The sequence below is a fragment of the Canis aureus genome, chromosome 28, assembly GCF_053574225.1.
Source record: "Canis aureus isolate CA01 chromosome 28, VMU_Caureus_v.1.0, whole genome shotgun sequence".
NCBI classification, from domain to species: Eukaryota; Metazoa; Chordata; class Mammalia; order Carnivora; family Canidae; genus Canis; species Canis aureus.
Genome location: NC_135638.1, coordinates 2,729,879 through 2,743,063, shown reverse-complemented (window position 1 = coordinate 2,743,063; position 13,185 = coordinate 2,729,879). Strand labels below are relative to the sequence as shown.

At 35.8% G+C, this 13,185-nt stretch overlaps 1 protein-coding gene across 6 annotated transcripts in view; it reads right to left on the bottom strand.

The window, feature by feature from the left end:
* RAD54B (RAD54 homolog B) overlaps positions 1-13,185 on the bottom strand; it is a 100,898-nt gene that overhangs the window by 39,350 nt on the left and 48,363 nt on the right. For 5 of the 6 annotated variants that reach the window (XM_077876235.1, XM_077876232.1, XM_077876233.1 and 2 more), the window contains 3 exons: positions 9,218-9,415; positions 7,158-7,439; positions 3,681-3,843 (listed from right to left, as the gene is read on the bottom strand). In XM_077876235.1, coding sequence (XP_077732361.1) covers positions 3,681-3,843; positions 7,158-7,439; positions 9,218-9,415 — 643 coding nt within the window. Of the gene's footprint in view, positions 1-3,680; positions 3,844-7,157; positions 7,440-9,217; positions 9,416-11,679; positions 11,803-13,185 lie in introns of those variants that run through there. The other variant, XM_077876238.1, reaches the window with a different exon arrangement.

The window sequence follows — 13,185 nt, the reverse complement described above, 5'->3', positions numbered from 1 at the left end:
TGAGTAATATTTCCCATTGTGCATATATACCACATCCTTTTTATCCATTCATCAGTCGGTAGACACTTGAGCTATTTCCAGAATTTGGCTCTGGTAGATAATGCTGCTATGAACACCAGAGTGTATACATCCTTTTGAATTAGTATTTTTGTATTCTTTGGGTAAATATTTGCTGCATCATAGTTAGTTCTTTTTTTAACTTTTTGAGGAACCTCCCTACTATTTTCCAGAGTGGCTGCACCAGTTTGCATTCCCACCAACAGTGGAAGAGGGTTCCTATTTCTTCATATTCTCACCGACATCTGTTGTTTCTTATGCTGCTGATTTTAGTCATTCTGACGGGTGTGAAGTGGATAGCTCATTGTAGTTTTTTAATTTGTATTTCCCTGATGATAAGTGATGTTGATTTCACGCATGTGTGGAATTTAAGAAACAAAACAAATGAGCATAGGGGAGAAAAAAGAGAGAAAGGCAAACCAAGAAACAGACTTTTAACTATAGAACAAACTGATGGTTACCAGAGGGGAGGTGGGTGGGAGGATAGATGAGATAGGTGATGGGGATTAAGGAGGGCACTTGTGATGAGCATAGGGTATTGTATATAAGTGCTGAATCACTATATTATACACTTGAAACTTAATATTATACTGTATGTTAATTGGAATTTAAATTTTAAAAAAATAAGTAGTTTTATTATAGTTTAGTTTTCTTATTAGTAAAAATAACCAAAAATCACCTTTCCATTCCAATCCAAAATAGGTCTTCCATTTCAAAGTACAGAGGAAAAAAATCACAAACATGAATTACAGCCATAATTATAATTTTTTTAAGATTTTTTTTTTTAAAGTAACCTCTACGGGGATCCCTGGGTGGGTCAGCGGTTTAACGCCACCTTTGGCCCAGGGTGTGATCCTGGGGTCCCGGGATCAAGTCCCATGTTGGGCTCCTTGCATGGAGCCTGCTTCTCCCTCTGCCTGTGTCTCTGCCTCTCTCTCTCTGTATGTCTCTCATGGATAAATAAATAAAATCTTAAAAAAAAAGAATACCTTTAAAAAAAATAAAATAAAATAAAGTAACCTCTACACCCAACAAACCCACAACCCGTGAAATCAAGAGATGTATGCTCTACCAACTGAGCCAGCCAGTCAGGCACCCCCATTATTATCATTTTAGATCAACAACTTGACAATTCAAGACCAAATGCCAGCTAAGATATGAGTGGCAGAAAGAAAAATAGTGATTCATCCTTCCACAGGGGAAGGAAGAGAGCAGGAAAGTTTCATTGAAAAGATGGACCTTTTCAAAGGAGAATAGGAATTTACTACATGAATTGAGAGTTCAACATAGTTGGAGCTTGCACTGAATTCTAAGTAAGTAAGACAAAAGCTATGAACCTGGCAAGAGAGGTGGAGACTACAGATAACTTATCCCTGAAAGTTCGCACTGTATCTTGCACGTCAGTGTCTCCCAAACATCAGTCTTTCATGACTACCATCACAATTTTGTTATATATGTGATTTTTTTTGCTAATATGTTGTTATTTATTTTTCTTTAACTCAACTCCCTTTTTTACTTAGATTTATTTGAAAATTTCAAGCATGATTTATCCATGAAACCAAAAATTTAATATGCTATCTTTTTTAAATTTTTTAAAGATTTTATTTATTTGAGAGAGTGAAAGAGAGCATGAGTGGAGTGAGGGGTAGGGGGAGCAGCAGACTCCCGCTGAGCAGGGAGCCTGATGTGGGGCTCGATTCCAGGACTCTTGGATCATGACCTCAGCCGAAGGCAAATGCTTAACCAACTGAGCCACCCACGTGCCCAATATGCTATTTTTTTCTAATAATTCATTAACTAAATATGCTGCTATCAGAATTTAAAAACAAGGTGTGGGGCTCCTGGCTGCTTAGTTGGTGGAATGTGAGACCCTTGTTCTTAGGGTTGTGAGTTTGGGTCCTAGAGATTACTTAGAGGCCCGTGGGTGACTCAGTTGGGTTAAGCATCCAACTCTTGGTTTCAGGTCAAGTCATCAGGGTCATGAGATGGAGACCCATATCAGGCTCCACACTCAGCAAAGAGTCTGCTTTAGATTCTCTCTTTCCTACTACTTCACACTCATACTCTCTCTCTAAAATAAATAAATAAATCTTTTTTTAAAAAAAGAGATTGCTTAAAAATAAAATCCTTGGGCAGCCTGGGTGGCTCAGCAGTTTAGCACCTGCCTTTGGCCCAGGACATGATCCTGGAGACCAGGGATCGAGTCCCATGTCAGGCTCCCTGCATAGAGCCTGCTTCTCTCTCTGCCTGTGTCTCTGCCTCTCTCTCTTTGTTTCTCATGAATAAATTTTTTTAAAACCTTCTAAAAAAATAGTAAAATCCTTAAAAATATTTTTAAATAAGATAAAATAAAAAAGAAGTCTTGTCCATATCCACCTAAAATGACCTTACATACCACCAGTGGAGTGCATATTACAGATGAAGAAACACTGCTCTAAGTTTGAGAGTCTGAACATTTTAAGCAAGAGAATGCCATGTTCAGAACTGTTTCTCAGAAAAATCAAGCTGGTGGCAATAAGTAGAATGAATTTGAGGAGCATCAAAAGTAGATACACAAGCTAGGTGCCACTGCAGAAATCCAGATGAAATATAATTGTATGACACTGGCACTGCTGCAGTGAGGTGCCAGAAAAGATCCAGAATCAAAGCATATTTAGGAATTCAAAACAATTAAAAGTTCTGGTTTGATTACACTGAGAAAGTGAAAGAGAAGTCATTAAAGATGTTTTCCACAGGCCAAATGAGATAAGATCTCTAGAAAGAAGAGCATATTCTGAGGAACATGAGTCTAGACAGTTTCTGGGATGTCGTATCCCTTACCAGTCATTTTTCAAAGGGCTCATAGAGTTTGGGGGAATTTACATTCCCAATTCCCTCTGAAATGATCAATTTAAAAATATGCATTAAAAACAAAACAAAAGAAGGAAATATAACAAGATGTTAGCAGATTCGTTTGATTCTTTTTTACTTCCTTTGTCTGGCTTTTGTTGTGTCTCTGTGTGTCTTCTACAGTATCTTTAAGAGAGGATTCTATAATTCTTTATCAGAAAACTGTATTTAAAAGGAAGTGAGGGAGACTCCTTTTATTTTAAAGTAGAAGTGAAATAAGAAGAAAATCTTTTTTCCATAAGCAGAGTTAAAGGCTACTTCCATTTTGCCCCCATAACCTTTTCTCATACTAATAAGCTCTTATTGTATCACATTAAGGTTGACTATATTTACCTGTTTCCTCAAATAATTTAAAGACCACTTAAGGGGAGGGACCGTGGTCCTCACTCCTGTATGCCCAGCTCCTGGCACATGGCATTCATCAAGAATCCCTTTTAGAATAAATGCACACATGAAGTACTGTTAATGATGTACTGAAAGTCATTACATCAGGCTTTTTCTAGAAAACAATTACGTCACAGGTTAAATCAAAATGGAGACTATGGGCACATGGCCGGCTCAGTCAGTGGAGCGTGCAACTCTTGATCTCAGGTTGTGATTTTGAGACCCATGTTAGATGCAGAGATTACTTAAGAAATAAAATCTTTATTATTTATTTAATTATTATTAAATTATTTATTTTCCTAAACAATTATTTAATTGTTTAGGACTAAACAAATTATTTATTTTCCTACCTCATTCCCATTACACATTCATAAAGGAACATGATTCCTTCTTTCTGATGTGGTCGAAGATGATATACAAGGTGAGGATCTATCACCACATCCACAACAGGAAAACCCTTCTTATTGAACGTCCACTGGTGATTATTGTCAGGTCGTGACATTACAAGAGAATCTTAAGAAAAAGATGAAAGTTTATTAATGTATTGCAATTTCACTTTGTCAGCAACTACATCATCTTGCTTTAATTATTCACAGCCTATAACTATTTGCCATCATTTGTGGCAAAAAAAAGTTGAAGTTCAGTCACACTAATACTAAACAAGAGTAGAAAATTTAAAAATAAGATCTCATGCCTTATTGATATAAGATTTCAGGCAGAGAATTTCAAAGAGCTTTCCAAACTTCATATGCTCCAAAGTACTTCAAAACCACTAAAAATTCACTATTGTCTAGTAAAGAATTCAGTAAGCTACAACATTTAATAGTTCAGTGTTCAGAACAAAGAGATCTATTTCCAACTGAAATCACAGGTTGGAATTTTGCCAAGTTGCACTTGCTAATGCTCATAGCTTCTTGTTTTGGAAAGGCACCCCAAATTTAACATAAAAGCTCCCATTATTTTGACTTCTGTATACACTAACAATGACTCTTCTATTAATCAGAAGAACTGAGAAAAGATGACAAATTTTCCATTGACTTCATCATTATTTGCTTATAGTTAATTACTATGTTCATGAATGTCAAATTCATGAATCTTTGCAAAGCAGCAAAAAAAAAAGTAACCACAGAATAATTATGTAATTCTGTAGAAATATGCTAATACAATTTAAGAGATTTATTAAAAGATCACCAGAAAATACAAAATTAAATATAACTAGAGAACAGGTCTCAATTAATAATTCTAAAGTCAGGTCAAATAATAACTCATCAGAATTATTTTAGGGATATATTTATATGTCTACATCATGGTTTAAAAAATGGAATAAAGGGATCCCTGGGTGGCTCAGTGGTTGAGCGTCTGCCTTCAGCTCAGGGCGTGATCCTAGTCTGGGGATCAAGTCCCACATTGGGCTCCCTGTAAGGAGTCTGCTTCTCCCTCTGCCTATGGCTCTGCCTCTCTGTCTTTCATTAATAAATAAATAAAATCTTTAAAAAAAATAGATGTTTTAGAATAAAACAAAAAGAAAAAAAATCAGAAATTAGAAGAGAAGATAATGAAAACAAGTTCCAGGAGATTAAATAAATGCCCACCAATGCAGAAATACATAGTCACTGAGAGAGTTTGATCGTGTTTACCATTAGCGATTACCCAGAGGAAAATGATCTTCCTAGGTTTCTGAGCAACTAAAAGGAACTCCCATTTTTGAGGTCAATTCCTGGCAAATAGAGGATTAGGGAGTGAAAATGGAAAATTCAGCCCTTGGCTTTCCTCTATATTCCAGTAGCAAAGCAAGAGTATCTTTTTTGGGACGCCTGGCTGGCTCAGGGGTTGAGCATCTGCCTTCAGCTCAGGGCCTGATCCCAGGATCTGGGATCGAGTCCCACACTAGGCTCCCTGTGGGAAGCCTGCTTCTCCCTCTGCCTGTGTCTCTGCCTCTCTGTGTCCCTCAAAAATAAATAAATAAATCTTTTAAAAAAAAAAAAAAAGTATCTTTCTTATGGGTTCCTAATCAAAAAATGGCCCCATTTTTCTCTTTTGAAACACACAAAGGGGAAAAAAAGAGAAGACAGGGATGAGGATAATACAGTATTCAAGCAAGAAGGACCACAGAATCTAAGTCAACTAACAGAGCATACATCTTCAAGAAAGATAAAACTTAAACCACCACAATAATGGGACACCATTTCAATTTTTAAGATGCCCCTCTCTCTACCTTCACAATAATGAAACATCACGTAGTGCTTACAAAATCCTTCATGTTTCCACTTTAAGTCTACAACCTAGTTCTAACCTTGGCAAGATAAATGAGGATCATCAACTACTTACCATCACACAAAGAGTTATATTCTACGTGCATGCACACACACGCACACACATGTATGCATAAATATATAAATTATCACAATAACATTTTCATTTAGTCAATAGGTTATTTATTATACGGAGCATGTAGCAACACTCTACGTCTCTATGGTAGTGATTAGAACCCACATTTAGACTTGAGGAGACAAAGCCATTAGTGAGGTAAGTGACTACTCCAAGAAGTCAAAGAACCCATTAGTTCAGTTGCAAAATTGGGACTCTACCTCAGACCTCTGAATAAGCACATTATTCTTTTGGTTTCCCACATCCCTCTATTATGTAATAGGAAGGCAAAGAGAAAGGAGAATAAAGGAAAAGGAAGCCTGTTAATAAAAGAGATGGTGGGACAGATAATATATTTGGATAAAAAGAAAAATCAGAAGCAGAAGCCTCCACTGCCTATCTTTCAACTAAGTTTCAGATAAGCTCACATAGAGCTAGGAATTCTTAATTTGAGGTTTTTATCCCAAATTTTTCAATAATTCCTTGAATTTCAGCAATGTCTTCATTTTTGGGGGGCTCAGTTTCTTCAAAGGCAAAGGGAAAAGACTAAACTAAATGATCTCAAAGGCCCCTTTATTTCAAAAATTCTATTCCCATAATACTTGCAAAAAATACTTAATGTTGCTCTATGTACTTTTTATTTTACTAATCTGAAAGCAGCCTACACTATACCCCACCCACTTTGATATCTACTGCCTTATAATTCAAATTTACTTGTCTGCCTCCTCACCAAATAAGATCTCTGATGACAGTTTACCTCTGCCCTCAATGCAAAAAAAGGCATTGAAGAAATCCCTGTCAGGCAAACAAATCAAATCGAAAAAAAAAAAACAGGAGAGGTGTTATTTTTTAATGTGATTTTTTAAATTAGATTCATTAATGTGAAAATTAACTCATTAAATTGAATTCTCATGGGTTTAATTTAAATTCTTTACCTTGAAAATAAATAAATCTTTAAAAAAAATTAACTCATTAAATTGGATTCTCATGGGTATAATTTAAATTCTTTACCTGAAAATAAATAAATCTTTAAAAAAAAAAAGTATCACCATTCAACATTTTAATACACTAATGCATGTGATCAAGACATACAGTTGTCAAAAGAGAAATATAAACATAATCTTGACTCATGAATTAATATTTCTGCTTGCTAAGATGTCAGATATTATTCAAAATCTTATACATGTATGTTTGTGTGTATACAATCTCTAATTGGTATATTTTTCCTTTAATACAAATGTGACATTATTATTATATTCTTAGAATTATACATTTATTTATGAAATGATTCCCCGACTATATTATACAACTTCAACATTATTCCTTATGTCAGTTGTATGCCTGAAGAATAATACATACTTTCATCTGAAAACTTTAAACAAATCTTAAACTTTAAATTCACAGGCCAAATATGTTTTGACAGTAAAAACAGAATATTCAAATTATGTTTTACATCTTACTTGGTGCATGTGGGTCATGGCGTGGTTTACAATCTTGGAAACCACCCAATCTATTTTCCTTTGAACTTGGTTTACAAACACTTTTGAAGGGGTTAGAGAAACACTTCTTGGCAGCTTGAGAAGAACTTGAGATAGCAGGACTTCCTATTCCAAGCTGAAAACATCGGCCACTGCTGAAATCATCCGGAGAAATTATACCCATGATTTCTACTTCTTTTCCACCAATCATCACTCTGTGGCCCTCTTCAATCTTTTCAAGCTCTTTCAATTTATATGCCATGCCTTTAAAATGAGAAGAGAGAATGTGAATTTAATTTACTGACACTCTAAGATAACTTAGTGATACGACAGTCACCTTCCTATAACCCCACAGAATGAAAACTGTGCTTTGAAGGCAAATAGCCTTGTATAACCCATTACCCAGGATGAAAACATAATTTATCATTGTTTAAAAAACACAGAAAAATCAGAAGTAATAAATAATAAAGCTATGAAAATTAGCCAAGCTTTAGAGAAAGCAAGACCTTTTTTAATTATTGAAAATATAGCTAGGAGTGCTAGCTTGATCAGTTGGTAGAGCATGCGACTTTTTTTTTTTTTTTTGAGAGAAAGCGCGCGCGCGCGCGAGAGAGAGAGAGAGAGAGAGAGAGAGAGAGAGAGAGAGAGGAGGAAGGTGGGAAGGGGCAGAGGGAGAGAGAGAATCTTAAGCAGGCTTGCCCAGTGCACCTGATGCGGGGCTCAATCCCACACTAAGGTTGTGACCTGAGCCAAAACCAAAAGCTGGAGGCTTAACCAACTGAGCCACCCAGGCGCCCCTCAATATTTTTATAACAAAATTAAGGGGCATCTGGGTGGCTCAGTGGTTGAGCGTCTGCCTTCAGCTCAGGTCATAACCCCAGGGTCCCAGGATCTAGTCAAGTCCCCCATCGGGATCCCCGCAGGGAGCCCACTTCTCCCTCTGCCTGTGTCTCTGCCTCTCTCTGTCTCTCATGAATAAATAAATAAAATCTTTAAAAGAAAATTCAGTTGCAGATCATTCAGTTCAGCCTCAACTCGTCACTCTGGCACTGACCTTCACATACTACACTCCTGAAACACTGAACTGGTAATTTTAACTCTTTCCCGCTTTTGTGCCTTTGTATATACTATTCCCTCCTATGTATGTCCCTTTCTCATACCCTATAGAACTATTTATTTTTCAAACACTACCTTAAACAATAATTCCTATGAAGCTTTCCCCAGCCTCCTAGGCAGATCTAAATGGTCCTTCTATCTCCTACTGCATGGAGTAAAATTCTCAATGAAACAATTATTTTATTGCTTCCTAATTATCAATTACATTGCCCTATCCCCCACTAAACCATAATTTATATACATTTTTTGAATGTTTACTCCTAGCGTAATGCTTGGCACTTAACAGTTACTAAAAACTATAAAGTATGATATTATTAAATGAATGAATGTATAGAACAGATTTTATAGTAATGGGCCATATTCAAATTGAACAATAAGAGACAATGCCAAAAAACATGGTTGGTGTTAAGCATTCTGAATTTGTGAGCTAACTTGTATTAGTACAATCATCCTGGTAACATGTTAAAATAGAAATAATGATAACCTCAAATTTAGATGTATTAATCTGGATCATGCCTAGCCATTTCCCTTCTTTTTTTTTTTTTTTTTCAAAATTTTGTTGGGTATCATTGAAATTAGATAATATTCCACACCTGATATCAACATTTTTCTGACTTTAATCATTTAGCAAGGGGGAGGGGGGAGTAGAAGTACAGTAAGACAAACTGCTTAATCTCAAAAAAATATAGAAATGACTGCAGATAACTATTTCATTTTGGAGAAAATGAATCCATGAGATGGGATTTCCTTAACTGAGCTAGTGTACATAAGACTGTCAGATTATCATGAGATAATTTTAATTGACATGCAAGTCAATTAAAGAGCATCCTAATCTAACCCTTATAAAATCCCACATTTTAATTACATAACCTCAGATATATACTAATAGTAGTCCAAATCATAAACATTACATAATATCACAATACCTCTTCCAATGTCTTTGCCTTCCAAATCCTTTAATGTAAATGACTTTCCTTTTACAATGAGAACAGCATCACCTTCCCACTTTTTGTGTTTTTTCTTCGAAGCTTTACACCAAACAACACTGAAATATTTAACTAGGCTATCAGGTTCTTCCTCTTCTTGTCCCTTAGACACTGTTATTTCTTTAGGGGCTGGGTGAACTACAATAAAAAAAATAAAATAAAATAAAATAAAAATAAAAACCACATTATTAGAGATGACTTTAAGGAGTAGTGTCATTTGAACAAAAGTAAATGCACAAGAAAATCAAGTGGTACTAGTAAGTATTAAAGAGTATTTGATCATACTCCTGTTAGTATTTTATGAACTGAGAAATTCAAATGTCAGGTCTAGCTAGCATTAATGCCTGTCTACCCTGTCTACCATGAAATCATGAGGGTAAGCAATTGATACACTCACAACCACTCTGTACCCATACAACCATTCTGTTTTTCACTCTCACTATTCAATAAATTACATGACACAGTCAACACTTTATTATAAAATAGGGTGTTAGATGATCTTGCCCAATTGTAGGCGAATGTAAATGTCCTGAATGTGTTGAAGGCCGTCAGAGCTAAGCTATAATGTTCAGTAGGTAAGGTGGATAAATTCATTTTTGACTTAGGATATTTTCATTTTAGGATGGGTTAATTGGGGGATCCCTGGGTGGCGCAGCGGTTTGGCGCCTGCCTTTGGCCCAGGGCGCGATCCTGGAGACTCGGGATCGAATCCCACGTCGGGCTCCCGGTGCATGGAGCCTGCTTCTCCCTCTGCCTGTGTCTCTGCCTCTCTCTCTCTCTCTCTCTCTCTCTCTCTCTCTCTCTGTGACTATCATAAATAAATAAATAAAATATTAAAAATAAATAAATAAATAAAAAATAAAAAAATAGGATGGGTTAATTGGGTAACCCCATAAGTCAAGGAAGATCTGTACTCCAATCTGGCTTCCAGTCATCCCCCAAAACTACTCTTGTTAAAGTCCACTAAGGAACTCCTTGCCAATAAATGCACAAGGTATTTTTGTAGTCTTGATCAGAATTCTCAAAAGCATTGGACAATGATGTTGACCACTTCCTCCTTGAAATACTGAACCTTATTTTTACAGCTTCTCTAACACATCTCAATTTTTCCTACTTCTTTGGTTGCTTCTTCTTAAAACATCTTGCCAGCTCATCAGACCTGAATTCTAGACCCTCTTCTCACTGTGCCCTTCCCCTTAACTCCCAAGGATTCAATATCACCCCTGTATAAACCTGAAGATATTTTTCTCTAGCCCAAGTCATGACTCTAGACCTAGGTATCTGTACATAATTGCCCCTCAGACCTGTCTACATAAATGTTTCATAAACATCTTGATTCATTATACCACTTGTCTTCTTTCGAAAAATGGTTCCTCCTTCAGATTTCTCATTAAGAGTACCACTACCCTCATTCAAGTCAGAAAGTTGGAAATCATCCTCGACATCCGTAACTCTGTTCCACAGCCAGTCAAACACAAATCCAGGTGACGCTAACCCCCACATGGCTCTCACGGCTCTGCACTGTTTGCCTTCTCCATTACTTCCCTTCTTCAAATCACCATCTCTGAACCACTGTACTCTGTAGGATCTTCCCAACAGGCTTACTGAGATCTTCCCGTGCCACCTCTACTCCCTAAAACCATTTCCTGTATTTACTATATTTGTCTATTTTTAAATGTAAATCTGATTATGTATCTTTCTTAAAATCCATTAGTCGTAATGGTCTTTAAGAAAACATGCTACTTCTAGCCAAAGGGCCTTCCACCTCATCCTCCAACATGCTCTTCTAAATTAACTTCTATTCACTCTGCCATAGTTTAATTTTCCCTTTCTGCCAGGCTAGATCTTATTAATTCAGCATTATCTCAGCAATTAATTATGTGCCAAACTACTTAACATTAGCCTTCCCATTAAACTGTGAAGTCCTGAAAGGAAGGTGTTTTGATCTGGCTCATCACCATATGCTCAGAACAATAGGTACTTTTCAAAACTGCCATTTGGACTCAAAGTACATTTGACTTTATGTTTATAAAAATATTAGAATTATCTTAAAATTAATTTTCATGAGAAAATAACTTTAGAGATTAACTTTGAACTCCTCTCCATTTTTGCCCATTTTTATTTTCATTTTTATGTATTGTTACCTTCAGGATTATTTTCCAAGTAAACTTTATAACAAAGATTTGGTTCCTTGGTCAGTTTTTTATGAATCATATTTTATTAATTATAACTTTTGCCAACATGAGTTTTTACAATCATAATTTACCAAATGCAGTTTTGCTAAGTCAAATGTTAAATACCTAAATATTAACAAAATTGTATTACCCCATCAGGTTTTAGTTAAGAAATTTTATCAGTTTCTTAAATAATTGATAGTTATTTATTATTTTTGCTTTACCAACCTTGAATTTCTCAGATAAAGTTTTGAGGTTTTTAGGATTAACAAAAAAAGACAGGATGCTTGATCAGTTTTTGAACTCTAAGAAATTTTGTGGTATGAAATTTTAGCCAATTTTAGTTTTGTCTTGTGCGTTATTCTACCAGTAGTAGTCGATGTGCATTGAATGACCGATAATACCGTTTTGTACTTTTAAAATGTGTTCCTTTTATTATGTTATCCAAAAAAAATATGTGATTGCTCAAGATTGCTGTAAAACAAGGGTAAAAAGTATGTCTTCACCAAAACGGCTAGAAAAACATCCAGTCAAATACCCTGTTATCCCCAGAGCCTAGTGTTACTTGTTATGTCCAGGACCCTTCCTGTGTCCAGAAAAAAATAAATAGAACAAAAGACAATAATTAAACGGAGAATTCAGAAATTACTTATAATTAACTTTGAAATACCTCAGATTCCCAGATAGCCTTTCTTTTACAGAATAGTAGGAGGAGGAGAAGAGCATGAACTAATCTGCCTGGGTATGAATCTTGAGTTTTCCCACTTACAAGCTAAGTGAACTTGGACAAGTTACTTACCACTCTATGCCAGTTTATGAATCTGCAAACGAATGTAATACTAATACCTACCTCACAGATTTATTGTGGGCACTGGATTAGCTAGTATACATAGAACCCTTAGAACAGTACTTGACACGTAATAAGGACTCCCTAAATGTTAACTACCATCATCATCATCACCTTGTCTTGGTTCCTTTCCCATTTAGTCCCATTTTAAATGGAAGCTATTAGGCAGAGAAGAGAGAAAATCCCCCAAAGCAGAATAAAGATATTAGAAATTAAACAGGGCAGCCCCAGTGGTCCAGCGGTTTAGCACCGCCTTCAGCCCAGGGCCTGATCTGGAAACCCGGGATCGAGTCCCACGTTGGGCTCCCTGCATGGAGCCTGCTTCTCCCTCTGTGTCTCTGCCTCTCTCTCTGTCTCTCATGAATAAATTAATAAAATCTTTAAAAAAAAAATCCTTACATTAGAAGTTAAACATATAAGGAACAAAACCTCCTACATCGACTACTTGTAATACACGAAATATTGACTAATTCATGATGTTCTAGACTAATCATCCCTAACAATTCCACTACAAAGTGTAATTTTTATTTCTAAACTTGGTTCTGATCTACTTCTCCCTTGACCCTATAAAATACTTTGCAAATCAATACCAAAAAGACAGTCTGCATAAACAAGAGACTTGAATGCCTAAAAGCAAGATTCACTAAATAAGGATGTTTATAATTATGCTTTGATAAAAGAGGAAGAGTGAAATTTTGCCATTTTAATATTGATAGTGGATATTATCATCTTAATGATTCCTAAGAAGTTACCCTACTGTTGGACAGCTTAATTATACATCCCACATACCCAAGTCTTTAATATTACTTTCTTTCAAAAACTCCAAATACACAATGCTTTCAATAGAACAATTGAATTTTAAAATGTCTCAAAATCAAATTCAACAA